Here is a 25,214-nt window from a genome sequence, read left to right as displayed (position 1 = left end):
CCAACTGGTGATTGGTCGTCCATTCGGTGGCCAAGTGGTGAAGTGGCGATGTGGGCAAAGGGCCACCGTCGTCGGTGTGCCATAAAATTTGCTCAAGTCCCGTCGATCGTGTGATCAATCGATGCGATCTTTAGGCGCTGCACACCCAGTGGCAGTTGAGAAGTTGTTGGACCTTGTGACCAAACCATGATTAATTAGTATAGTTTTATTGAGCCACTACTTCCAGTTACCTCATCTTTCTTAGAGTTAGCCAACAAAAGTATTACACTTTTTACATATGCATACTTTCCTTATATTTTAAATGCATATTTCATCTTTCGAGTACCTGTATCATTTAATTATATTGGGTTCTTTAACATATACCCCATCAAGTTAGGTATCATATAATTGTAATAAATACGTGATTACCTTATAAAGTTTATTCAACCACAACATCCGGCTTCCCCGTAAATTTCTTTCACTCATCGATAGGAAAACCTCTTAGCAAAGGACCCCACTTGCCTGAATATTTATATTGTTATTCTATAATTGCAGCACAAAGTGGCCACCATAAACAAATTCAATAAAATAATTAATGTCAAATAATTGATAATGTGGAAAGTATTTATATGGCTGCCCAAAAGTAAGACGACATCTCTATGGTCTAGCCAGTTGTTTCCTCCCACCGATAAGCGCCACCGTCTCACCAAGCAACTCGCTCCAACTTTTTGGGCCACCCACGCGAAATCCGTGTACCTTTGGCCCAGAGTAACAGAACCAGTATAGTATTAGTTATAGTACACATACGATAACAAGCAGAGCCACCAAGCCCGTGCTAGTAATCGCATTACGCATACGCCTCGTGCGCGGAGTGTGAGCAGGTGCAGTGGCTACATTGCTCTTTGTTTTGGCAAAACAATTTAAATATTTACTAAGTAAAATATTTACTAAGTTTATTGCTTGTTTCTACTTTTAGTGATTAATTTACGTTCAAATGTGCAAAATATTACTGATCTATATGTATGTAGTATAATATTATTATTTCACAGAACAACGAACCTTGTCCCACTGTGCGCTGAGAGAGCGAGAGAAACCGCCTGGCTGGCGCATTGGCAATCATCTGAGACCCAGCCGAAGATCCAATCGCTCGACGCTGATATAGTACTCAATATAAAGTCGTATTGTCGGCTTGGCGATCCGAACTGAGAAGCCAGCCGCCGCATAAGCGAAACCAAAAGCAAACCACTTGGCATTCGCGCTGGGCGAGCTGAGCAGTGCGAGCGTCAAGTGTCGCGACGGTTATATTTTTCTATATCAAATAATTCATTTCATTTTTTCCGTACCACACCATACTCAATACTATTTTCACATTCACATCTGTTTTTTGTTTTCGTTGAGCGTTGCGTTATTTTTTTGTGTGTGCGCGAGAGCGTTTCGACTTGGATCATCTCGAGATCAGATCAGTGGTAAACAAAGACCCAGTGAGCAATCAGCAATCAGCAAATCACTAGGACACGATCATCAGCCATGGAGGTGTACACGTCGGACAGCTCGGACACGGATTCGCGGGAGCAGAAGACACTGGACTTTGGCCGCATGAGCCTGGACCTGGTCACGCTGGAGGATCACCTCGCCTCGCCGCAGAAGGCGCTGCTCAAGTCCAGTGGCGACATCGAGACCATGCTGCTCAATCACAATCGTTTGGTCGGCTTGCCCCGTCTACTGCTGCAGTTTGGCAATCTGAAGATACTCGATCTCAGCTCGAATGCCATCACCACGCTGCCGGATGCCGTCTGCCAACTGCCGCTGGTCACCCTGATCGCCAAGAACAACCTGCTGACCAATGCATCGCTGCCCAAGTCGCTGCTCACCAAAATGGCCAATGGCAATGCCACTGGTGGCTCCAACTCCACACTCAAGGAGCTCAATCTGAGCGGCAATCAGCTAACCCACTTTCCGGAGCAGGTCACCGAGCTGCGCCACCTCAAGTACCTCTATCTGGGCGGCAACAAGATCTCCAGCGTCTCGAAGGATATCTGGAAGATGCAAAGGTATGTGCTAGTCGCAACTTTGGTTTACAGTGTCGAATTAAATCAATAAGCATATATATAAGAACATTTAAACCTTTCTTAAATAATTTACTTTCGATTTGGTTCGCAAAATTAAAATGAACAAAAGAGCCCGTGAAGGTCAAAAACGAAACTTCAGACTGACAAACAATGATCAAAACACACGAAAAGGGCGATAAGTTGGAATCAAATTAATAGTATAGATAACGAGAAATGGGCAAATTATAAGATTTATGAGTGCATTCCAATTATAATTTCATTGTTGGCGACATTTGAATTTGGAGTGGACATTGGGTATATATATTACCCTATACGTGCTACCGATCTTTAGCCTACGAATATAGTTTTCTTTTCCCGAAACTTTTACATTATCAGTTGAATCGAATTGGTGACGCAGAGGCGTCTCCTTGCTTGATTTATTTGGGAGTTGATTGGGTTTTTACCCGCTGCCTATTCATTTCTGCAAGTGTAGTGGCTCCCCCCTCGGACCGCTCGACGTGGGCCACTCGTGGAGAAGGGGCGACGACTGCTCGCTGTTGCCATGTATAAAAGCACGGGCAAGGCACAGACGAGATCGTATTATATAGCTATATAGCCGGGGTGCTGATAACGCCGGTCTGCCACTTGTCCGGCGGTTGGGCGCTTCCAGCGGGTCGCTCGTTTGGTCGTTTTGGTCGTTTTGGTGGATTCGATGGATTCGGGAATCGGATGGCGGTGGTGGTGGCGACGTAAAGGCCAAATCTAGCAAAAACACGTACTCGAATCGAACCAATCGATTTGGTCGGCCCATAAAGATACGGCCGGGTATTAATATAATAATAAACAAAGAGCAAAAATGGCACAAATACAACAAAATCGCACAACACAAATATCAAATATCAGTTGAAAAACAATTTAAACACTTGACGACGGTCTCGACCGTTTATTACCCTGCTTCTAAATTCTATTAAATAATGATTAGAATATGCCTAGCTGCCAATATGTATGAACTGTTTTGGAACCTATGTATGTATGTAGTTTTTTGTTAGATCTTTAAACAATAAAATATCTAAGATGCCTTTGTGTATGGCTTAGTAAGCTCGAGAACTTTACGAATACATAGGTACATAAATTGAAATGGGCATTAGTTATCGGAGGGCCTGGACTTTGCAATGTCGACGAGGGGAATTGATTGTTTCGCACCCAAGACCCCATAGGAATGTGAAGAGGACCCCGGGGTGTGTCGGTGTGTGTGTGGGTGTGGGTGTGTACATTGTAGAGTGTGCCTATAAACCGTGATATAAGCTGCGTGCCTGAGCCCCTCAGCTTAGTGATTCACTTTAAATGGTATTAACACTAATAATAACTAAAAATGTAACGACGGGAAAGTCGAATTTCTTTTATCTGGTTGGTTGTTACTAGAACAGTTCGGTTTGGCCTTTTATGCCTCATTACTGGTTTTATCTTTATAAAAAAGCAGCAGGGCTTTGCCATAATTCCAATTTTATTGCATATTTAATATAAATATATAATATCTCGGCTACAGCCAAGGCCAAAGTCAAGCGATTTTATTCTCAACCACTGAGTTGAACTTTGGGCTTGAAATTCGCTTGCGTGTATTTGCATATCTACACTCGAGTTTATTTAAATATTTTCTCTGCCTACTATCAGTTTCTACGGGAGGTAACTCAATAGCTACTTCATCGTTGGCGACTATCTTAAAAAAGTATTAATGTATCTTTTGCTTAATTTGCACTCATTGCATATCTAGAATAATATTAATATAATTTAAAGTACATATATAAATAAAAGTAGATTCCAACTTTTAAATTCTAAAGCAGTTATGCCCATGGATAACTCAGATAGCTAACTTCGAGCTGCTGTTGTTTATTTGCAGTCTGCATGTGCTGTCCCTCGGCGGCAATCTGATCAGCGAAGTTCCCGAGGCGGTGGGTTCGCTTAACCAGCTGCAGGCTCTCGTCCTGTGCGACAATCTGATCGAGATCCTGCCCACCAGCATCGCCCGGCTGAAGAACCTCAAGTCGCTGCTGCTGCACAAGAATCGTCTGCGTCATCTTCCCAAGGACATCGTGGCACTGAAGAACCTGACTGAGGTAAAGACCAATTACTTCATAAATTACCTTTATAAATCATTTAATGGTACGTATCATTTTTACTGATCCTCATCCTCCGTCTGCTTCCTGCATCCACAGTTGAGTCTGCGTGACAATCCGCTGGTGGTGCGCTTCGTGCAGGACATGGCGCTGAAGCCACCCACCCTCCTGGAGCTGGCCGGTCGCATGGTGAAGGCCAGCGGCCAGCGACCCGGACCCTATGACATCCCCAGGACACTGGCCGAGTATTTGAACAGCGCCAATTGCTGCGTGAATCCCAACTGCAAGGGCGTCTTCTTCGACAACCGGGTGGAGCACATCAAGTTCGTCGACTTTTGCGGAAAGTATCGTGTGCCATTGCTGCAGTACCTCTGCTCCTCCAAGTGCATCGAACCGGAGCAGCCGGCGGCGCGCGGCTCATCCGTGCCGGCGGCGAACGCCAGCAGCGGATTCATGATGCGCAAGGTGCTGCTGGGCTAGCCGGCATTCCGGCCCGGCCCGGCCCACTCCGGCTCCTGGGGCCCTAACCATGTTATACGGGAGCGCGAGCGGAGCGTCGTCTGATCCGGTATCGGATTCGGAGCGGACACAGAGACACGAAATCGATATCGGATTGGGAATCGGAGGCGGATGCGGAAGCGGATCAGAAGCAGAAGCGGAACTTGGAAGCGAAACGGAACGGAAACGAGAGCTTAAGCGGAAATGGTTGCATGGATCCACGCGTTCCGAGGAACCGAGGTGTCCAGCCAGCCACCGCCGCTCGCCGGGATCCCCAATTGGCTTCTTTCTACACACGTTATGAAATCAAATTTGAACTAGTTTGCTAAGTGATTACACGACCTGTTTGTTTGCTCGCCTTGCGTGCCAATTTCTGTGTTTTGTTTGTTTCGATTGTTTCGCTTGTTACTCACACAATCTACATATACCAAAGAAACTCGGCTGGCTTTCACTGGGCAGAAACAAAATCGAGAAGGATTCGAGTGGCTTGCGAAGCATTTGGCGATTATAAGCGCCGATATGCCAGATTGCACTTGTCTAACGACCTTATCTAGCCCCGTAAATTGAGTTAGTAACCGAACACATTAGCACAAATGTTAGATATTCCACAAACTATAACTGCAGGTATAATCATATTTCCGCCCGATTCTATTCGTTCAAAAGTGAGTCATTTGATTGAGAATGCCTACCAAATGACACCATTTAGATATTCCAACCAGTTTTCTTAAATGTCCATTTTCCTGGAATACCTCTACATTACTCAATTGTAATTTAAGCTTGGCCCAATTGCCAAATTTGAAATAAAAATAGGTCCAACCTTTGGCAACATGCTTATACTGTTAGGATCGAAAGGATAACGCCTGCGAGTTATTATTATGAGTAGTGTTTATTGTGTGTTTAATCGCTCACAGCTAGCCGAAGTTCGTGCCACGGACAGCGTCTACAACTAGATTATTTCAAAAAAATGGGGAAATGACGAGGGGGTTGAGATACTCGGACTTGTCGTTAGTCAGGGACAAAATATAAATACAAAACTAGGGGGCGGCCAACGAGTGGGTCACAGAGTGTGAAACGCGGAACAGTCAACAGAGTCTAGAGTTGGATCATGTCAGGGCTGCGACTTACGGCTATGAAAGGGGAGCTACCACCGCTTGCCTTTGCTGAGAAGTGGTCCGTTTTGAACCAGAATTATTCTGCAAAGGCAGCGCGGGCAGGATTACATCTGCATTACTTGCGGAATGGGGGCGCTTGTCTTAAAATGCTAGTTATATGGAGTAGTAGTTGAATGTAGGTGTTTTTTGGGCTCCTGAATGGGCACAATCTACTGGATCATCACCTCCTGGCTGGTGTCATCAACCTCCATGGCAGCCGGCTCGTCCTTGGCGGCCTCTTCGGTGGCCATTTCGGCGGCACTGCCGCTTTCGGCCATGACCACCTCTTCGACGGCGGCCGATGGCGAGACGCGTGCCTCCTCCTCGGCCGGAGTGTCCTCCATGGGCTGGTCGTTGAGGGCCAGGATAGGTGGAGTTACAGCGGCGGCGGCGGTCAAGGGCGATGCCTGTGAGTCGTCGGCTGCCTCGGCGGGCGGCGTTTCGGCAGCCGAATCGGCGGCGCCTAAAGGAGATTGCGGTGTGGTGGCTGCTGCCAGATCTTCGACAGCGGGACTGGAAGCATCCACAACCGGCGACTTCTCGACTGGTTCCTTGACTGCCTCGGTGGTTTCGGAAGTGGTCAAGTCGTCCTTCTTCTTCTCGGTCTCTGCTGTCGGCTCGGCAGCCTCCTTTTCCTTCGAAACCGGCTTCTCGGCCGGCTCAGTTTCAGTCTTTTCGGGTTGGCTCTTCTTGGTCTCGGCCTCAGGATTGGCCTCAGATTTGGTCTTCGGTTTGGATTCGGAAGAAGCTATCTTATCTTCAGCGGCCTTTTCTGCTGGTGTTGCAGAGTCAGTCTCAGTAGCTTCGATTTCGTCCTGTTTCTCAGCTGCAATTGGTGCTTGTTTTTTCTCCTCCTTCTCGTTTTCTGCCTTGGCTTTGGCAGGCTCCTGATTTTCGCCCTCAGCAGGCGGTGTAGATTTTTCGACAGCTTCCTTTTCGGCTGACTGTGCCACCTTTTCGTCCGATTTGTCGGACTCGACGACCTCTTCTTTCTTTACAATCTCTTCCTCTGGCTCGGCCGCCACCTTTTTATCCTCCTCACCCTTCTTTTCCTGAGCTGGTTCCTTTTCAGTTTCTGGAGATTTACTCAGCATTGGTTCCTCTGCCTCGTCATCGGCGGATGCTGGGAAAGTTTCCTCCTGTTCGTCCTCCTTCTTACTGCCGTTAACAGGCTGCTTGGTGGTCTTGGCATCCTGATCGGCATCATCAACCTCCTCATCGGGCTCCTCGATCTCGGCAGCCTCCTGCGGCGAATCAGTCTCATCGTTTTCACTCTTATCCTCTTTATCCTTTTTGGCCTTGGCAGCCACTTCTGCGTCCGGTTCATCAGTCGCCTCCGAACGCTCTTCCCCATCGATCTCCAGTTTTGCCTTCTTGGCCTTGGGCTGCACATTGTCGTCCGATCGCGGGCAGCTGGCCTTCTGGGCACCACCTGCCGAGCCGGCGCTGGGAGCAGAGCCCTCATCGGCGTTGCCATTATTATTTTCCATTTCAATGTCGATGTTCACCTCCATGGAGAGATCCCCGTTGACCACAGAGTCCAGCGAGTCGCCATTCTCACTTTCGGTACGCTTGCGTCCCGGATCGATGGTACTAACCACTGTGAAAAGATAATATCATGGGTGAGCTAGGATCTCGAATGTATAATACTACCTAGTTAAAGGTACAGGTATGGGACTTACCTAAAATATTCTTCTCCAAAGCACGCATAAACTTATCGATGCGCGAGTACTGCTTGCGAGGATCGATAAGGAGCTCGCACAAACGCTGCACGGTGAAAGGAGCAGCATTGAAGAGGTCCAGGCGCTCCAGCAACGAGGACTTCATGGTCTCATAGTTGAAAGGATCCACATTCGGATAGTTGGGAATCTCTGCAAGGAGTTATGTTGGTGGTCGGTTAGTTCTATTTCTATTCTGGCCGCGAAGGATATCATATGATATATGGTGGCCAGAAAACTCACCCTCCAAGCGCGGCGAATCCTCATTAAAGTGCTTGATCACGCTGAGCAGCTTCTCGCGGAACAAGTACTTCAGGCTGGACCACTTGAAGATGGTGTCCCCGGTTTTGGCCACATATTGCAAGTAGTCCTCCAGCTCCTTTGGGATCTCCTTTTGCTTGAGATCCGTGAAGCGCTCCAGGATCTGTAGAATCTCGTCGCTGTTCTCCATGGTGACCATTTAGGCGATCGCTGAGCGGAAGGGAAAACTGTGTGTGCAATGTGGGGGAAAGGGGGCGAAAGATGAAAAGTTGTGAGCAAAGAGAGGAGATCAATAACCGGCCGGCAAAAAGTTATGAAAATTTTCCTCCTCGAGGTAGACACACAAAAACCGAGAGAGAGCCAACGAGGAACTGCAATTGTGTGCAGGTATGCGCAAGACGCGGACATGAAGCATCTTGCATCTGCCAGCTGTCAGACATTCTCTCTCTGTCTCTCTCTCTCTCTCTCTCCCTTTTGGTGGAGGATTCGCAGGAGAAAACTAGTTATGTTGCACACAAGCACACATTACCTATAATTCGCAAAAACGGCTCTCACCTTCTGCATGTGTGTGTGTGTTAGCGGCTGCAACTTTTGTTGCTAGGTCATAGTTGTAGTTGTTGTAACTGTCTGCGCCAGACAGCCAAAAAAAAAAAGATTTATATATGTATATATGCGACGCCCTGCGAATTTCTATGGCGAAACCGGCCCACCTCAACATTTCCAGTTCTTGGATTTTTTCGCGCTCCTTGGCGCAACTTAACCTACCACACTTTTTGCTTACCTGCACTAGCTGTGCTACTGCTTTTTATCACAACTACGCCTTTTCGACTGCACTTAAATTTATGCGACAACTGGCTTACTCGTTTGGCTTTCAATTATTTTCGCAAGTAATATGACCGTTCGACGCCGGCAGTGATGAGCGACAGTCGATTGTCATTATCGTCCTTGCGAAGATAGTAATCGATGATTTTAGAGTGAACTTGGCACTAAGCATGCCGGTAAATATCGAATATAATCGGTTTTTAAATTTAAAAAAAAAACTCCTCACAAAGGACCTTCTAAATACTTCCGCTGGTTAAAAAGCATATAAAAACATTTCAACAGCACCGTTTATCCTATGCCATAAAATAAAGTAAGTATGAGTTAATTAAAATTATATATTGATGATCTACAGTTACGGCCATTCTTAATAACTAGACAAACTTATAATTTATATTATAAATACATACATTTATGCTTTTTGAAAAGGCAAAGTCACGGTGTCAATGGTGTTCTAATGGTGATCTAATAATTACATTTCATATTACGAAGAAATTATTCTAAGAGTTTGTACTTTTTTGTTCGTATGTCAAGATAAAACATTTGGATTAAGGAGCCATGGCTAAGGACAACTGGCAATGGCGATGGCAGTGATCTGCTGTACACAGCCCAAATCTCGCTGAAGGAGGCTCTGTGCGGTGCCCACCTTATGGTGCCGACACTTTAGGGCGGGGCGCTGGAACTCTGCATCAAGGTAGGCAAGATAATCAAACCGCACTCAACGCGCCGCTTTCCGGGCCACGGATAGCCCATCCCAGCGACATCGTCAGCTTCTCCATCATGATTGCAAACACCATATCCAAACAGATCGCATCCTCGCTCGCCAGCCTTTTGCCAAACTAATCTATTTCTGGTTACATTGGAACCACGGCGTAGTCTGTACAAGTATGGAGTACACTTTCGCATGGAGAACTGGCGATGATTTCATCTTTTACGGAATCATTGAAGAGACGTGGATCTACATACAAATAAATCTTCTATATGATTCATAAAAGGCCTTATAATCTCCATAGTATACCTCTAACAAGCATAGTCCGCTACGCAGACCTCCAAGAAGAAAGAAACCAGTGAAGTATAGTTAATTATACGTATAATGATTAAACACATGTGTGCGGGATCAGGATTAAACGTCGGCCGGTTTGAACTGCGGATTGTGCGAGCGCGCCATCTTGGCGCGCAGCCACTCGTCCGCGTGCCGCTGCTTGATATGGACATACATGTTGGAGCGGGAGCGGCACTCCTTGGGGCAATGCGGGCAGTTGTACAGCTGCAGGCCCGTATGGATGGCCATGTGCTCGTCCAGGTTGCGCTGCTGCTTGAAGGTTTTCTCGCAGAACGTGCACTGCAGATTGGTGGTCAGCTTGTGGGCATACTTCACATGACCGCGAAGCGCTGTGCGCGAGGTGCAGGTCTTGCCACAATGCGGGCACACGGTGTCCGTACTGTCGTGCGTGAAGCGGTGCAGGCGCAAGCTGTGCTCGTTCTTCAGCCACACTCCGCAGACGGGGCACTCCACTGCCGGGGCGACCACGCCCTGGTGCTCCAGCAAATGGCGTTCGAAGGAGGGCTTGAACTTGAATTTCTTGCCACAGATGTCGCAAACGTGACGATGCAGGTCTTCGTGGATGGATTGGATATGCCTTCGCAGGCGGTGTACATTGGCAAAGCTGTAACAGATAATTGTATATTACACAGAGCACTCTACTTATATGTCAGTTTCTTATCATCAAAAATGGGAATTCCATAAAACAGTGTTGCTGCGGAAAAAGTATACAGCTCTCCCTTTCATTTGCGTGTTAACGTTACTTTTACTAAACAAAAACATGAGCAAGAATTCCAATTCTTTCAGAGACCCTGGTAGGAATTACCTTTTGCAGCAAATCTCGCAGGTGTGTTCCAGTTGATCGGTGTCATGCTTGGCTAGGTGATTGGCCATACGGCGCTCGCTACTAAAGGTGCGTTCGCACTTGGGGCACGGGAACTTGAGCACCTTGCCGATCTGGGCCACCTTGTTGTGCACCGTCTCGATATGAGTGGCCAGGTAGTCCTGCGAGTTGAGCGACTTCTGGCAAATGGTGCAGCTGTGTGGGTTTAAAGTCTATGTAACAACGGACATAACGATCTAGCTTCAAACTTACGTAAATAGCTTGGGGTTGATATGTTTGCGGATGTGGTCCATCAGTTTGGAGGCGCGAGTAAAGATTTTGCCGCAGCACTTGATGTAGTACTCGCGCTGGTGCGCCTCCAAAAAGTGGGTCTTCAGCTCGGATAGGTAGGGAGCACTAAAGTCACACAGGTCGCAGCTGGCGCTCATGTAGCTGGCAATGGCCTCCTCGTAGCTCTTGGCCAGCTGAGCGCGGGAGCAGCCCTTGGGCTTGCGCTCGAGAACGGCCTGTAGCTCGGACTCCTGCCCCTCGGTGGTTGTTCGCTGATCGGGGGCCTTCCTACGGCGCCGCTTGCCACCATCGTCGAGCAGATCGGCAAGCTCCTGCTGCAGCGAAATGGGACCCGGATCCTTGGAGGAACGTCCGGAGGTCTTACGCTTGGGCTTCATCTTCGTTTGCAGTCGGACCAGGGGTTCATCTTCAATGGAACAGAAAATTAGTTACGGCGAATCCTTGGGAAACAGAAAGACAACAACCATCTGAGGAGTCTTCTGATTCCGGCTGCTCATCGGGCACCTCCGGTTCGCTATCACTGGCTTGCAGGCAGGGCTTCTCGTCCTCCTCCTCGGACTCACAAGGCAGCTGCTTCTTGATCGGTTCCCTGACATCCACACTGTCCACATTCACATCCAGCACGCTGCCCAGCAGGCTAAGGTTGTGCAGGTCCAACGGTTTCTCGTCCATGTCGCCAGCCGCCAGCGGCAGTTCGTCGATGTTAACATCCACGTCCACACCGCCCGTCCATTTCATGGCCGCACAGTCGACGTCCACGGTGAGAAACTCCTTCTTAAGTGAACACTGCTTCTGCTCCACCAGCTGCCAGAAGCCATTAAAGTCCTCCAGATGTTCGCAACACTCACTACAGACGCTGGTCGAGATGCCGTCGTCTGGCAGGATCTGCATGGGATTGCACATTGGTATTTTGGTCATATTATTATTACATTAGTGACAAATACACTCACCTCCAGCTGCAAAAACTTTGCAATCATCTTGACCAGGCGCGTCTCGGCCAGCGTATCGTCTGTCTCGAAGAGGAAGACTGCGCTTCCTGGACTGAGACATCGAAGGCAAAGGCGACAAATCATTTCGCACGAATGGAATCACAACGCAAAGTTAAACAAATAATAAATTTAAACAATTTTTCGTTGTAAACAACATAATTCACCTATCGTGAATCGATAACAGTATTCAATTAGGAATGGCAAAACTCCATCTCAGGTATAGTTGGTTTCTGCGGGGTGGCAACACTGCGCTTTAAGTATTTTTTGTCATGTTATCATACAATATTTTGTCGACGTTATTAATTGTCAACAAAGTGCAGTCAAAAATTGAAGTCCATAAATTAAAAATCGAAAATATCAAACCTAACCCACAATTGGATACACATTCAAACGGTGGCAATCTAAGGACGGTCGGGCAGCACTGCATCCACATATTCAAATCTGGCAACGCTTGCCGTAAAATGGCAAAAAAATAATACATACGATTTAAAACTAATGGACAATTACGTATTACGTGAAAAGAACGCAACGCAAATAATCAAAATAAAAAGCAAACGCAAGTGGAGTGCGTGTGTAGTGTGTGTGCAAAGCTAAAACCTAGCAAAAGAAAGGCAAAAACCCGTGGAAAAAACGAATTCAAACGGGTTTACTTGAAGCCTCCTCACCCGATACCATTTTCCACCTACACTTGCAAAAAAGCGACAGCGTGGGAGAGAGACGGCGCGAGTGTGCGGAGAGTGGGAGAGCGGAGTGCCAGTGTGTGCGAGCGAGAGCGCTCACAAAGCCAGCGCAACATAGCGAAAATCGCAACCAAATCGAAATCGAAATTCAACCAAATCGAAGATTCTGGCGAACAAAGACGACTGACAACAACAACAACTGCAGCAGCAGCAGCACGTCACGTCTTGCTTGCGCTCTCTTTTGTTTTCGTCCCGTGTTTTCACAAGCGGCGAAACCAGCGCTGAGTAAGCGCCAGAAAGAGTGCAAAAAAAAGGCGAAGGAAAGAAAGAAGCCAAGGAGCAACGAACTGTGTTTGCGGTGTGTGCTCTGCGTGCGAAAGGGTAAGCTCTATGGTCTCTTATGCTCTCTCTCTGGTCGCAGCCCGAGTCTCAGGCCGGAGTCGAGATTTGTTTGCTAGCAGGGACTGCAAAATTCAGTTTCATTGCGCGGCGCCAGAGTTCGTAAATTGACAAGTTATGGTAGAAATATAAAGTGCATTAAATATGTTCTTTTTTCGGTTTTGTCAAATTTGCCGTGTGCGAGTGGGAGCGAATAGAAGCTATGCTAATCATGTTGTCCCGCTCTATGTCGCAAGCAGCGTTGCATTTGTCGGCGGCAGGTCATCGTTTTCCGTTTTCTCTTTTTTTCGGCATCGATGCAAAGAGTCTGTTAATTTCCGTTTAATCGGCAAATAGCACGCTCTCTAATTGTTTAACAATTGCCAGGTGTTTACCGGGACTGCCACCCCTGCATTAGTTTTACTTGGCGGTCTGGCTGGATCCCACCGACCCAGGTGGCAACGCTGCAATCCACACCACTCACACGCACGCAATACATGCGAAAAGTGAGAAGTGGTAGAGGAAGAACTCGAGCAAGAAGAAGCAGCGGCAAACTTTACGTTGGAAGGTGGAAAGCAGAATCAAAAGATAGCAATTTATGCGAAGTTCAACAGTCTATCACAGTCAAATAACCAATATACAGGCGGCCAAGTGTGCCAGCAGACCGCGAAACGTTCGAAGTAAACAAATTTTAGCGTTTTCCATTCAGTTTATCATCGCTGCCTAACAAACGAAACTCCCCGAGTGTGTGGCCGTGTGCGTGTGTGGTGTTTAAACGGTATATTTCACTCGTCTCTCTTCTCTTTGTTTGCCTTTGCCAGCCAATGTGCACATACATGCACAATCAAATATAAATAAAAGGATACGGCTGTAAAACAAAAGAAAAAAAAATTGCACTCGTCGATTAAATAATAACTATCAAAGCCTCTCGGTTTCTGCGAACGTAAGTGTGTGTGTGTGATGTGTGCGCCTGTGCCTGCGTGGTGTTAGTGTGCGTTTTGCTTGTGAATGGTTGTTATTACAAAAAGGAGAAAAAGAATTGTTGCCAAGCGTTTAGATTGTCTTATACTCCCCACACTTGCATCTGTCAAATTGGTTACATTTTAAATGCCGGCCATTGTCGGTGTTGTTGTTGGGAGGATTTTACTGTCCCCGTTTTTCTGTTGTTGCTGTAGTTGTCAGCCATTGTTCGTCCGCCCCTTCACGCCCCCTCCCAGCAATTATTACAAGACGCCACCGCAAAAAATTCTTTCAATGCGTTGCCGCTTCTGCCGCTGCTGTGCGTCGAGGTGTGTGTGTGTGTGGGCAGACCCGTCTAGCTGTCTCGCTTCCACTGCCGTCCACATAAGGCAGCCTCTCAGTTGCGTGTGCTTCGAGACACTGGCTGTCCTGCTCGCACCAAACATTGGCTGCACTCATGGGCGGATCAAAGGGGGGGAGAAACTGGGGGATAGTAGCCCCAAACGTTTTCGTAATAAACGCAATATCAACAAAATCCCAATTGATTCTGCGAACAGTTTGTGCCAGTTGGATGCAATTACATTATAGTTGTTACCATGCACCAATGCACTGTAAACTTTAAACGAAACTGAAGTTTCGGTGGAACACTCTTACAAAATCGAAAACCTTCTAGTTTTACAGTAGTTAAAACCCTTGTTTCTATTTGTCTGAAAAGGTTCGCTAGATGTATAATGCATTGAAAAAGCAAAGTTTATAAATTATTTGCAATTAATTTCTAAAAAGAACCCCCCCAATTTTCGGTGCAGATCCACCTCTGTATGCGTTAGTGGTGCGGATCGGTTGGGGGTGGCTAAATAGAGGAGTTCCCGGACTCACAAAACAAAGGCCAGTGTGCAGTAAACAATTTGTAGGGAGCACCACCCACATGCAACTGCCTCGCTTCGCCCCGGCTCGCCTCCACTTGTACTCAATTTAATACCTATCTACGCTTTTGATTTTTACAGCCCACCAGAAAGACTGAAACAAGGAGCTTAGGCCGAAACGCGGCGATCCCAGCACCTTAACCAAATTCTCGCAAAGAGCCACAGCCACATCCTAGCCCATCCTCCAGCGCAGCGGGAAGACGAGGAGCGCGGCGGCGGCGTGAAGGAAGCTAACGCTAATGAGGATCTATTGGCAGCATGAGTACACTGGGGGGAAGTAGGGGAGAGCGAAATGCCAAGCCCAAATTTACAGCGTTGGATATAAATCGCATGTACAAGAATAGTCGCGTAAGTAGCAAGCCCCTAGACCTAGATCTAGATCTAAATCTTGATAGATCCAAACCTATCTGATCCTTAAATTTTTCTTCTTGCTTGCAGGGCGAGTCGAGTGAACCATCTGCACAAAAGAATCAAGTGCCACGTAAACATGGAATGCAAATCTTGGGCAAAGTGCCGTCCGCTAGGCGACCACCAGCCAATTTGCCATCCCTGAAGGCCGAGACCCACACCAGCAGCAACAACAATCTCCTAGTCTCAGTCGAAGGTAGGTGTTCGTTCGGCGATTTCATCTTATCGATGATGTGGGTAATAGATGCACGCGTTTAACTGACTGAATTTTGTATTTTAGGAGCCACATCTGGAGGAGCAGGCGCAGGCGGAGCAGCGGGATCTGGCGCGGCAGGAACCAACACTAGCCACAACAACACCACTGCCCACAGCGGAAGTTCAGGAGCGGGCGGCGGATCGGGATCAGGCGGAGGAGGAGCTGCGTCTTCATCTGCTGGGGGCCATCTATCCCAGCAGCTGACTCACAGCCAGCACCAGCACAACAATAACGTCGGTCTCGGCCCTAACGCCGGAAAGTTTGTCAACAGCAACAACGGCAGCAGCAACAACAACGCCGGCAGCTCAGGCAGCGGCAACAAGAACTTCAAATTAATTAACAACTCCGTGGGCAGCTCCGGCGGCGGCGGACAAGGAGGATCGAGCGGCGGCGGATCATCAGGAGTAGGAGGAGGACCAGGGTCAGGATCGGGCGGACACTCAGTCAACTCGCCCAAAACATGGTCTGCCATCACCACAGGACACGAGCGGGGCTCGGGCGGTCAGAACTATGGGCGCCAGCAACAGCAGGTGGTGCCCCATTACCAGAGTCCGCAGTTCCAGTACGAATTTCCCACGCTGGACGGCACAGTTGGCAGCGGCGCCGGCGGAGGATCGGGAGCGGGTGTGGGTTCCGGATCTGGAGCTGGCAAGAGCCATTACCAGAATCAGGCACACCATGCCGGCCACCAAAACCATCACCAGCATCAGCAGCACCACCAGCAGCATCAACAGCACCACCACCAGCAGCAACAGCACCATCGGGACTACCACCATGGCCACGGGCGCCAGTATGGACACCACTCGCATCGCGACTACAGAGATGGCAGCGACGACGTCGGCGGCGGGTCCGCGGATCTGGGCGAGCTCAGCCTTCGTCCACAGAACGATACGGCCGCCTGGCTGCAGCAGCAGGAGAAGGCGGCCAAGGTGGCGGCAGCTGCGGCAGCGGACCAGGGCCTCAACCTACAGGGCCCGGGCCACCATCAAATGGGCGGTAATGGCGGAGCAGGAGGCGGTTCGGGCGGAGCTGTGCCCCTGCCCATACTATCGCTGATGCCCTCGTTCATGCGCAGCGGAGCTCCGTTGCCCGCCGGTGGAGCGACGGCGGCCAGTATTTTGGCCGGCGGATCCTTGGACACTTCTGCTTTGCCCAACGCTCCATACCAAAACGGAATCCTGGGTGCTCGTTCTGCCTCGCCAGCGGTGGTGGGCAGTGGAGGCTTCAGGGCGGCCACTGCCATTCCCAAGCGACCACCGACCTCCTCGTCACCCCCACAATCTGGACTGGGCATTGGAGGATCACCCACTCCCCCACAATCCCAGCAGCAGGCCAACGGAGGCGGTGGCGCAGGCGGGCGCAAGGATAAGGACTACGTGGTGGAGCCGGAAGTGGCCCAAATGCAGCGTCCTATCATACGCGAAGAGGACTTGGAGCGCCTCAACGCCATCGCCAAGGACGATAGCTGGACCAAGCAGGACGACATTGACTACACAAAGAAACTAACATTCTCGGACGATGAGTCCACTCCGGAAGAGCACCAAGGACAGGGCAAGCAGCACAGCTCCGCCCAAATGCAGGCGCAAGGATCCTCCTCAAGCGATCAACGAAAGCTGTCCGCTTCCACAACCAGTTGGCAGCGCGGCAAGGAGAGCACCGATCGCGACCAGCCATCGGATGGCATTCAGGATCAGCAGCTACAGCAACAGCAGCAGCAGCAAGAGGTCCGTCAACAGAATGGCCACCGAGGTAGCTCTGGCAACGTGGGAGCACCAGTGGCCGGCGGCATTGCCTTGGATGCCAGCGTGTACGAGCGAGTGAAGCAGCGCAAGGAGGAGGAAGAGCGTCGCGAAATGGAACGCAAACAGGCGGCTGCCAAGAAGTTGCAAGAACTGGAAATGAAGATGAATAGCAAAAAGGCAGCGGCGGCTGCTCTGGCCGGAGCCGAGGGCGGAGTGTCCTCTGGCTCAGCTTCGTTGAGCAATGAGGTGCCACCCTCGTCCGCTCCGCTAGGCAATGTCAGCGAAGATGAGGGCGGAGGCCAAGGCGGCGGCGGAGGTTTGCATCGCCGACCCCGGGGAAGCATCTCCAGTTTGGGAAGCGGCATAACTCCCACGGGAGGAGCTGGTGGCGGCGGAGGAGTTTCGTCATCCTCGTCAACAGGCGGCGACTACGGTCAAAAGACCTTCCTTACCCATTTCCAATCAAATTTACCACCCCGTTTCCAGCGCCAGCAGCAGCAACAACAGCAGCAGCTGCCGCGCTTGGAGAAGAGCGCATCTGCAAGCAGTGCATTCGATAGCAATTCCCGCTACCTGCAGAAGGGTGGAGTAAGCGGAGGAGGCGGTGGCGCTGGTGGAGGAGCACAAGCCAATGCTGGGCAGGGTCGCAGCATCTCCGGTGGCTATGCGCAGCGTGGTGCGAGTGTCGGCGGAAGCGGCGGCTACGGGCGAAATCGTCACGACAGCAACAGTGCTCGAGAGGACCAGGAGATGGAACAGCAGCAGCAGCGGTTCACCCGCGGTCAGGACTATCGGCAGGCACAAACTCTGCCGCGCAGCATATCTGAGAACTCGCATCGTAAGACCAGCGTCTCATCGGCTGGCGACGATGTGCTGGGTGGCTCGTGCACCTCGTGGGCGGAGCAAACGGATGCCGAGCAGAAGGTGCACCATCGTCACCGCGAGGAGAGCTTCTCCTCGACCCACAGTCACGACTCGGCAGTGCAAATAAAGATCCTGCAACGCCCGGCCCGACAGCCGAGCCTCAGTGAGGAGTCCTCAAACCAGCAGAAGCAGCTGCCCGCCTCGCCGCAGCAGCAAAAGACGCTGACAGCAGATCCCATGCCCACTCAGATTCTGCGACGCAGCGTTGAGATCGAGAAGTCGGGAGACGAGCGCGCTGACGACAAGTCTGTACTGGAATCTGAAGACAAGGCGAAGTCGGCGGCTGGCAAGGTGGATGAGGACAAGAGCGGCAATAAGCGGCCAAGTCCCAGGAGCGGAGCTGCTTGCGGTGGTCGTGGTGGCCGTGGCTATACTGGCGGCACTGGCGGATCATCCGTTGGATCGGGCAGTAGCTACCGCGGCCAGAGAAGCGCCAGCGACTGGGGCAGCAGTCGTGGAAGTGGCGGTGGCGGCGGCGGCAGGCGCTACTACGGCAGCGGCGGTGAGCAATCGGAGCACTCTGAGGATGTGGACGAGGAGTGTTACAGCAGTGGAGGAGGCGGAGCAGCTCGTCGCAGCCCAAAGGAGTCGGGCAACGGTGCGCCCAATTCCGGTGCGTCCGCAAACAAGGCGGGCTTCTCGCCACGCGGCGAACCCTCTAGACGTGGTCGTGGTGGTCTCTCCAGCGGAGGAGGCGCCTCGGCTTCTGGTTACCGTCGACAGCCCGTGGGCACCGGCTCCGCTGGAGGATCGGGTGCGGGCGGAGCGGGCCGCAGCTATGGCAGACTTGGCTATGAGGAATATGGCAAGCAACAGCGAACCTCCGAGTCGGAGGCGGACCTAGACAAGACCAAGCAGAACCAGCTGGCACTCAGCGCCGGCCTGCACAAACCAAGCAAGGATGACAAGGACTCATCTCCGCTTGGGGGCGAGGAGAAGGACAAGACTGCCGCCCTGGCGCCTGCCCACAACACTGCCCTGCTAGCAAAGGATGAGTTACAGAAGGACGCAGCGGGTCGCCTGCCACTGCCTCCCGGCCTCGCAGCACCTGGCACTGCAGTGGGATCGGTGGGATCCGTTACTGCCACATCCTCATCGGTCGCAGTTCCCGGCGCGGCGGACAAGAAGAAGATTGAATCCTGCGCCGTTGTCGGCGGTGAGAAGGTGGCGGGTAGCAAGTTGCCCGCCATTGGGGAGAAGACTTCGCTCGGCGCCGTTGGCTCGGGTCCATCAACCAATCTCCTACTGGACGCCGGCGCACCCGTCAACACGATCATCTTTGAGAACTCCACATATAAGCAGCAGGCAGCTGCCGCTGCCGTGGTAACCAAGCCCGGAACGCTCTCGGTGTCCAGCAGTGGCGCCACCATGACCGTTGACAGCCTGTCCAGCGCACTCTCTCAGATGAGTTTCGGTGGCAAGGCGACGGCGGCGGGCTCTGGCGATGATTCGCAGGATATGAAACTCGGATTTAGCTTCGGCGACGATCCAACCACACCCCTAAAGGTTGTGGATACCATCGATAAAACGCCCAGCCAGCAGCAACAGCAGCAGCAGCAGCAACAACAACACTCTCAACAGCAACAACAGCAGCAGCAGCAGCAGCAGCAGCAAAACAACTCTACGGCGGATCTCAACATGAAGATAGCCAGCGTAAAGAAGGTTTGGGAGTCGGCCACGCCCATGTCCGACGGCCCATCGCCAGCGCAGGTGCAGCAGCAACAGCAACAGCAGCCCCAACAGCAACAACAGTCCCAGGTGCAGGTGGTGGCGCAGCAGCAGCAACAGCAGGTGGTGGGACCGCAGCAGACAGGTGACGACGGCAGTGGCCACATGAGCGCCGCCTCCTTTGTGGCTGCCGTGGCCGCCTCCCAGCATCAGCAGCAACACCAGCAAATGCCACACTACGCGGTGTCGGCGGTGCACATGCAGAGCCACCACCACCAACAGCAGCAGCAACAGCAGGCAGCGGTGGCGGCAGCGCAGGCGCAGCACCACCAGCAGCAACAGGCACAGGCGCACCATCAGCACCATGCACTTTCCTCACCGGGACCGGTGCCCGGTAGTCATGGCCATGGCTACGGTCATGGGTCGCCGTTCGACGCTGGATCGTTGGAGCAGCAGTTCCAGCAGGAGGATTACCCCAGTCCCCAGCAGCAACAGCAGGCGCACCAGAAGACCAAGCAGTTGCAGCAGCAGCAGCACCTGGGCATGTCCCCACCGCCCAGCCAGCAGCAGCAGCAACAGCACTCGCAACAGCAGCAGCAAGCGCAGCACCAGCAACAACAGCAGCAGGCCCACCAACAGCAGCAGCAGCAGCCTTCTTTCTACCAAGCGTCACCGCAATTCGGCGTTGGAGGCATTCCCACTATTCCCAGTCCGCCGGCCGTGGTGTTCAACTCGTCGCAGATGCCGCCACCGCCACCGTCGCAGGGGGGTAATCTGTACGCTCCATTCCATTCGCTCGATCATTCGAGCCGTTCGCCCGCCTACTCGGCGGCGGCGGCCGCCCACAGCTTCCCGAACCACTATGCGGCAGCAGCAGCGGCGGCGGCGGCAGCGGCCGCTGGCGGAGGTCCCTTCAATGTCAACGTGAACGCATACGCGATGCAGACACCGCATGGCGGCAGCCTGCCGCCCACGGCGCCCACACCGGACATGTACTCGAACCTCTCCTCCCAGTTCCGATTGGGCGGTGGTCCGGGTCCCGGACCCGGTCCCTTTGGCCAGCCCAGCTCGCAGCAGTTGAGCAATCCGAGCAACCATGCCGCAGTGGCAATAATCTCGTCAAGCAGCAACTCCATGATGTCGTCCGGTGCGGCCAAACCGCCGCCCAGCCAGCAGACCATCGGGGCCATTGGCTCCAAGTCGGCAGGTAGCGGTGGCGGTCCTGGACCAGGACCTGGTCCCTATGCCACCACTCAGCCGTATATGAATCTTTATGCGGGCCCACCGCCGCAACATCCGGGACAAGGTGGCCCACCGCCGGGTGCCCATCAGCTGCAGTCGAACAGCTTCTACTCGAATTCGGCGCCAGGCGGTCCCAGCGGACCGCAGTTCTACGGTGGACCACCGCCGCAGGGCAATGGCGGAGCGCAGAGCTATGGACTGGCCACCGCGGCCGGCATGTATGGCGGCCATCAGGGCGGACCGCCCGGCTCCAATGGGCCGCCGGGACCGCCGCAGTCGCAGCACACGATGGGCACCTTCAACACGCAGTTCTTGAACTCGCAGCTGCTGACGGCGGCCAGCATTAATCAGTACCGCGGCGGACCGACGCCCGGAGCGGCTTATCTCAAGGGCAGTCAGGGCCAGGCACACATGCAAGACTCGGTAAGCGCAGGACTAGACAACCCAGTACCCAATTTCCCATACCAGTAATCACATATTGTTCGCCTAGCCCTATAAAAAATCAAAAAGATCCAAAAAACCAAAAAAAATCAAGACCACGATCAAGTTTGAGCAAGATTCGGAGCCAGTAAAAAAAAATGGCTAAAGAAGCAATGTAATTGATGTATTTATTCTTGGGCTAATCGCCATATTCTTTGAAACGATATTGTGTTATTAATTTGTGCTTGGCTTTCTACTACCATAATGTACACTTAAGATACTCAATAAATGTCTGATACATTAGTATCAATTTGTTTTCATACTCTAAAACCATTCAAACGTAATGAAGCGGATCAAATTAGAAAATTATGTTTGCCATAAAGGCTCGGAGTTCGGAGATGGATATTATAGCCACTTATTTTTCTACTGTATGTATCCTAATCACATTCATGCTTTATTTCGCAGATGGGTCGTCAGCTGAAGAGTCCGCTGAGCGCTGATATGAGCCTCGGTCTGGCCAAGCAGGTGCAGTCGCAGCCCAGTCCACCCCATCACAAGAACTACGGCGCGGTAGGTTACCTTTAAACTCAGCTCAGCTCGACTGCTGCTTTATGCCTACCTTTCCTCCTTCTTTCTTCTTCTCATCAGTGGGATCTGCAGAACCAGGTGCTTCAGCAGCAGCAGCAGCAATCTCAGCAGCAACAGCAGCAGCAACAGCGACAGGGCGGCGGCGGCAACGGTCCGAACATGAACGCCTTGGGCGGCCGTGGCAGCGGAGCGGTTGGCAGCGGTAGTGGCAACGGCGGAGGAGGAGGCGGTGGCTCCCAGGTGGGCGGCAATGGTGGCGGCAACGGCGTTGGCAGCGTGGGCCAAAGTGGCGGCGGCGGCCAGGGACGCTATCCCACGCCCATTCAGCGGCCCAACAACTATCCGCAGCATCCGCAACAACAGCAGCAGCAGCAACAGCAGAGGGAACAGGCGGCAGCTGTGGCAGCAGCGGCTCAGCGGGCCCAGAATATGCGACAGGTGACCGGTGCCGGCGGAGGCGTGGCCGGAAGTGCCGGAGGCGGTGGCAGTCAAACACCTGTGGGACCGCCCGGCGGCAATAACGGTGGCAATGGTGGCCCCGGTGGTGCAGGAGGAGGCGGTGGAGCTGGCGGTGCGGCAGGATCGGGACCCGGAAAGCCCTACTATGCGAATAACGCCAGCGGAGCGGGCGGTGCGGGCAATCGGGGTGAGTGGCATGCGAACTGAGTACCAGATGGTCACCACCCACCGCCCAGCCGATCCCAGCCACCCACCATAACACACCAGGATTACTACGAAACAGAAACACAAAGATACAGATGGATAGCGCAGGAGAATAAAGTGCAACCTGGCCAAGAGCACGAGCTGGAGGAATGCATCGCATCCGAACCGAGAACATAAACGTAAACAGAGCAAGTCAGGAGTTAAAACTAGATATGTGGAATATAATCAAGTAACCAAGCGAGACACAGGCATCCGCATAAGCCCGCAAAAATATGTAAAAGGGGCGATGCAAGTAGGATAGTGAGCTATTTGGGGAAATCCATCCCCGTCACAACCGCAAAATGGCAACTCAGCAAAATCAGCGAAGGCAACCGGCAACCGTAGCGAGGAAATTTATTTAAATCGCAAAACGAACGTAAGACGACAGTTAAGATTCAACAGGAAACGAGTAAGGAATACCTAATTGCAAGAAGAAATAACAAAAAAAAAAGAAAATGAACACAACACCATACCACACCACAACACACACACACACATGCATACATTTACATATACATACATACATACAGAATAGCAGATTGTATTTTTTGTCAAACAAATTTACATAATAATATATTACTTTTATATACTTATGATTTTTTGTAGTAGAGTCTTTCTCCTTTAAACGAATCAAGAAAAACTAAACGAACCTTTGGCACTGCGTATGCTTTAATTTCTTTATATATACATATTGTTTAATTTTTTTTGCAACCAACAAAAAATTAACTAATAATTCTAATTTATGATTATGCTACAATATACATTATATATACCATCTATCTATCTACCTATCTATCTATATTGATATCAATCTTTCTGTGTAGACAGCGAATAAGAGAGAGACAGACAAACAGAGAGAATGAGACAGACATAGACGGACAAAGAGAGAGAGAGAAAGAGAGAACGGATAAGGCGAAAAATAGAGTGTGTTTAAGCGCAAAGTTAAGTTCAAAGTTAAAACAAATCCATAGAAATCTCGTCTTTTTACCAACCACAACAACAACAACTAATACAATTAGACACCACACTTGCGTAAGAAATTGTACTCGGCGGACTCTATATTGTTATAGTCAAGTGAAACGAAACCCTGATCCTAACTAAAACTAAAAACCAAAACAGAGGGCGACAATTTGAATATAGTGTTCAGCGCAATCGCACACGGGTGGCAACGCCGCCGCATCCCTCGCAGTCAGTGCTGCCACCTCGGCCGCTGCCGGCGATAATTAGTTAATCGATTATCATTAACCCGCCAGTTCTGCTGCAATTTGAAAATCACGAAAAAGGACGTTTATGCTCAACGTAGTATGCTAATGGTGGGCAGGTGAGGAGGCAACATGAAATTTAAACGATTTATATAAATGTGTAATTCATTATGTAACTGTAACTTAACAAGGATATGATATGTATGGCATATAGTACACAAAACAAAAAAAGAAAAAACAAACAAGAACACAGGCAACCACACATAAATATATATATAGAGGCAAAATCCAAGCTAAAAATTAAACAAAAACACTCCAGCAAACATTTTTAAGGAAAAGCAAAAAATTCACAAATATATCCCAGTAACCGTAATTAAAACGATTATACTCGGATCGAAACCCGGCGGAATGGGGCACGGATCTTTTAACGTCCCAAAAGCCAATGGGAGCAAGGAAATCCCTGCCACATTCCGCAGGACTATGCGTAGTAGAATTAATAATTAAACAATGCAAAGAAAAGTAAAATGAAAAGCATGAGCAAGGCACTTTTCGCTATGCTTCTGAAAAGCAAACCGAAATAAAACAGAAAACCATATAGCGATATTAATTAGTCCACACACACACACACACACACACACACAAACACACACACAGAAACTCTCTCTCACACATGCGCCCCAGCCACGCCCACATATGAGAAACCCAAAATATTTGGGACGTTTGCTATGCCAGGCAATGTTTAGTTATTAACAAAACCATAAGCAAAAGCAAAACAAACTGAAATCGAAAGCAAACACAAATTTATGAAAATGATGAGTAAAAGTAACAAAGCAAGCTTGCTATCACACAATACATGTAAAAGGTATATTATATAGCATATTGATAAATGATATAAACATTAATTTATACCTATATTTTAAATGCATCATCTGGTTTTTCGTCTCCACCAAAACAAGGATAGCAAACAGCATAAGCATGATAACGATTACGATAACGATAGTGACGACGTTTAGGCCGGAAACGGAACGAAGAGGAAGAGTAGACGATGGTGGAGAGGATAGGAGAAGAGAAGTGAAGAGTACTTGGCATATAAATGCATACAAATATATGTAAACCATTTTTACATTCAATTCATTCAAATTAATTTTTAGTAATACTGAATTTTCGTAAAAATGGGCCAGCAAACGCTACGCCCACCGCCCCGCCCCCTCTCAAAAAAGTCCCTAAGTCCCACGAAAAAGAGGAAATTTAAAGCAAGTTTGAAATGAAATAAAAACTTTAAATAAAATATTAAAAACAGAAAACCAAAAAGGAAATGAAACCCGAAGTTTGGTAGATGTGTTGCTAGACTAATGAAAACCACTGCT

General features: G+C 50.2%; 4 protein-coding genes across 8 annotated transcripts; 2 read left to right on the top strand and 2 right to left on the bottom strand.

Moving 5' to 3' along the window:
• Window positions 1-1,186: 1,186 nt before the first annotated feature.
• Window positions 1,187-5,009, top strand: LOC122625227 (leucine-rich repeat-containing protein 58). Its single transcript, XM_043805238.1, has 3 exons — window positions 1,187-2,030; window positions 3,925-4,141; window positions 4,241-5,009. Exons 1-3 carry the CDS (start codon window positions 1,507-1,509, stop codon window positions 4,619-4,621), a joined length of 1,122 nt encoding a protein of 373 aa, XP_043661173.1. The 5' UTR covers window positions 1,187-1,506; the 3' UTR covers window positions 4,622-5,009.
• A 497-nt stretch (window positions 5,010-5,506) lies between these two features.
• LOC122625223 (serine/threonine-protein phosphatase 4 regulatory subunit 2) lies at window positions 5,507-8,694 on the bottom strand. The gene is made up of 4 exons (XM_043805234.1): window positions 8,551-8,694; window positions 7,752-7,996; window positions 7,473-7,661; window positions 5,507-7,390 (listed from the first exon to the last, which is right to left on the bottom strand). The coding sequence occupies exons 2-4, from the start codon at window positions 7,966-7,968 to the stop codon at window positions 5,961-5,963; spliced, it is 1,836 nt and encodes a 611-aa protein (XP_043661169.1). The 5' UTR covers window positions 7,969-7,996; window positions 8,551-8,694; the 3' UTR covers window positions 5,507-5,960.
• Window positions 8,695-9,661: 967 nt separating this feature from the next.
• LOC122625224 (transcription factor grauzone) lies at window positions 9,662-11,928 on the bottom strand. Its single transcript, XM_043805235.1, has 5 exons — window positions 11,716-11,928; window positions 11,230-11,650; window positions 10,727-11,171; window positions 10,457-10,669; window positions 9,662-10,255 (listed from the first exon to the last, which is right to left on the bottom strand). Exons 1-5 carry the CDS (start codon window positions 11,836-11,838, stop codon window positions 9,712-9,714), a joined length of 1,746 nt encoding a protein of 581 aa, XP_043661170.1. The 5' UTR covers window positions 11,839-11,928; the 3' UTR covers window positions 9,662-9,711.
• A 257-nt stretch (window positions 11,929-12,185) lies between these two features.
• On the top strand, window positions 12,186-23,241 carry LOC122625213 (neurogenic protein mastermind). 5 transcript variants are annotated; one of them, XM_043805214.1, is made up of 6 exons: window positions 12,187-12,815; window positions 14,777-15,043; window positions 15,134-15,299; window positions 15,384-21,358; window positions 21,821-21,925; window positions 22,004-23,241. In XM_043805214.1, exons 2-6 carry the CDS (start codon window positions 14,954-14,956, stop codon window positions 22,607-22,609), a joined length of 6,942 nt encoding a protein of 2,313 aa, XP_043661149.1. In that variant the 5' UTR covers window positions 12,187-12,815; window positions 14,777-14,953; the 3' UTR covers window positions 22,610-23,241. The 5 variants fall into 5 exon arrangements, with proteins under 5 accessions (XP_043661153.1, XP_043661149.1, XP_043661151.1 ...); XM_043805216.1 differs by lacking the exon at window positions 12,187-12,815 and adding an exon at window positions 13,331-13,492; XM_043805217.1 differs by lacking the exon at window positions 12,187-12,815 and adding an exon at window positions 13,331-13,590.
• The last annotated feature ends 1,973 nt before the right edge of the window (window positions 23,242-25,214 follow it).

Source organism: Drosophila teissieri, chromosome X (genome assembly GCF_016746235.2).
Source record: "Drosophila teissieri strain GT53w chromosome X, Prin_Dtei_1.1, whole genome shotgun sequence".
In the NCBI taxonomy this organism is placed as follows: domain Eukaryota; kingdom Metazoa; phylum Arthropoda; class Insecta; order Diptera; family Drosophilidae; genus Drosophila; species Drosophila teissieri.
Note: the sequence above shows the minus strand (reverse complement) of the source record. Positions and strands in the feature narration are given on the sequence as shown.

Excerpts from the sequence above, each read along its gene's own strand:
- LOC122625227 (XM_043805238.1), top strand. The coding sequence starts at position 1,507 with ATGGAGGTGTACACGTCGGACAGCTCGGACACGGATTCGCGGGAGCAG. Across the intron at positions 2,031-3,924 it reads GATATCTGGAAGATGCAAAG|TCTGCATGTGCTGTCCCTCG; the intron begins GTATGTGCTAGT and ends GTTTATTTGCAG. Across the intron at positions 4,142-4,240 it reads CACTGAAGAACCTGACTGAG|TTGAGTCTGCGTGACAATCC; the intron begins GTAAAGACCAAT and ends CTGCATCCACAG.
- LOC122625223 (XM_043805234.1), bottom strand. The coding sequence starts at position 7,968 with ATGGTCACCATGGAGAACAGCGACGAGATTCTACAGATCCTGGAGCGC. Across the intron at positions 7,662-7,751 it reads GGATTCGCCGCGCTTGGAGG|AGATTCCCAACTATCCGAAT; the intron begins GTGAGTTTTCTG and ends AACTCCTTGCAG. Across the intron at positions 7,391-7,472 it reads TTTGGAGAAGAATATTTTAG|TGGTTAGTACCATCGATCCG; the intron begins GTAAGTCCCATA and ends ATCTTTTCACAG.
- LOC122625224 (XM_043805235.1), bottom strand. The coding sequence starts at position 11,838 with ATGATTTGTCGCCTTTGCCTTCGATGTCTCAGTCCAGGAAGCGCAGTC. Across the intron at positions 11,651-11,715 it reads CAAAGTTTTTGCAGCTGGAG|ATCCTGCCAGACGACGGCAT; the intron begins GTGAGTGTATTT and ends AATCCCATGCAG. Across the intron at positions 10,670-10,726 it reads ATCAACCCCAAGCTATTTAC|CTGCACCATTTGCCAGAAGT; the intron begins GTAAGTTTGAAG and ends AAACCCACACAG.
- LOC122625213 (XM_043805214.1), top strand. The coding sequence starts at position 14,954 with ATGAGTACACTGGGGGGAAGTAGGGGAGAGCGAAATGCCAAGCCCAAA. Across the intron at positions 21,359-21,820 it reads AGGCACACATGCAAGACTCG|ATGGGTCGTCAGCTGAAGAG; the intron begins GTAAGCGCAGGA and ends TTTATTTCGCAG. Across the intron at positions 21,926-22,003 it reads ATCACAAGAACTACGGCGCG|TGGGATCTGCAGAACCAGGT; the intron begins GTAGGTTACCTT and ends TCTTCTCATCAG.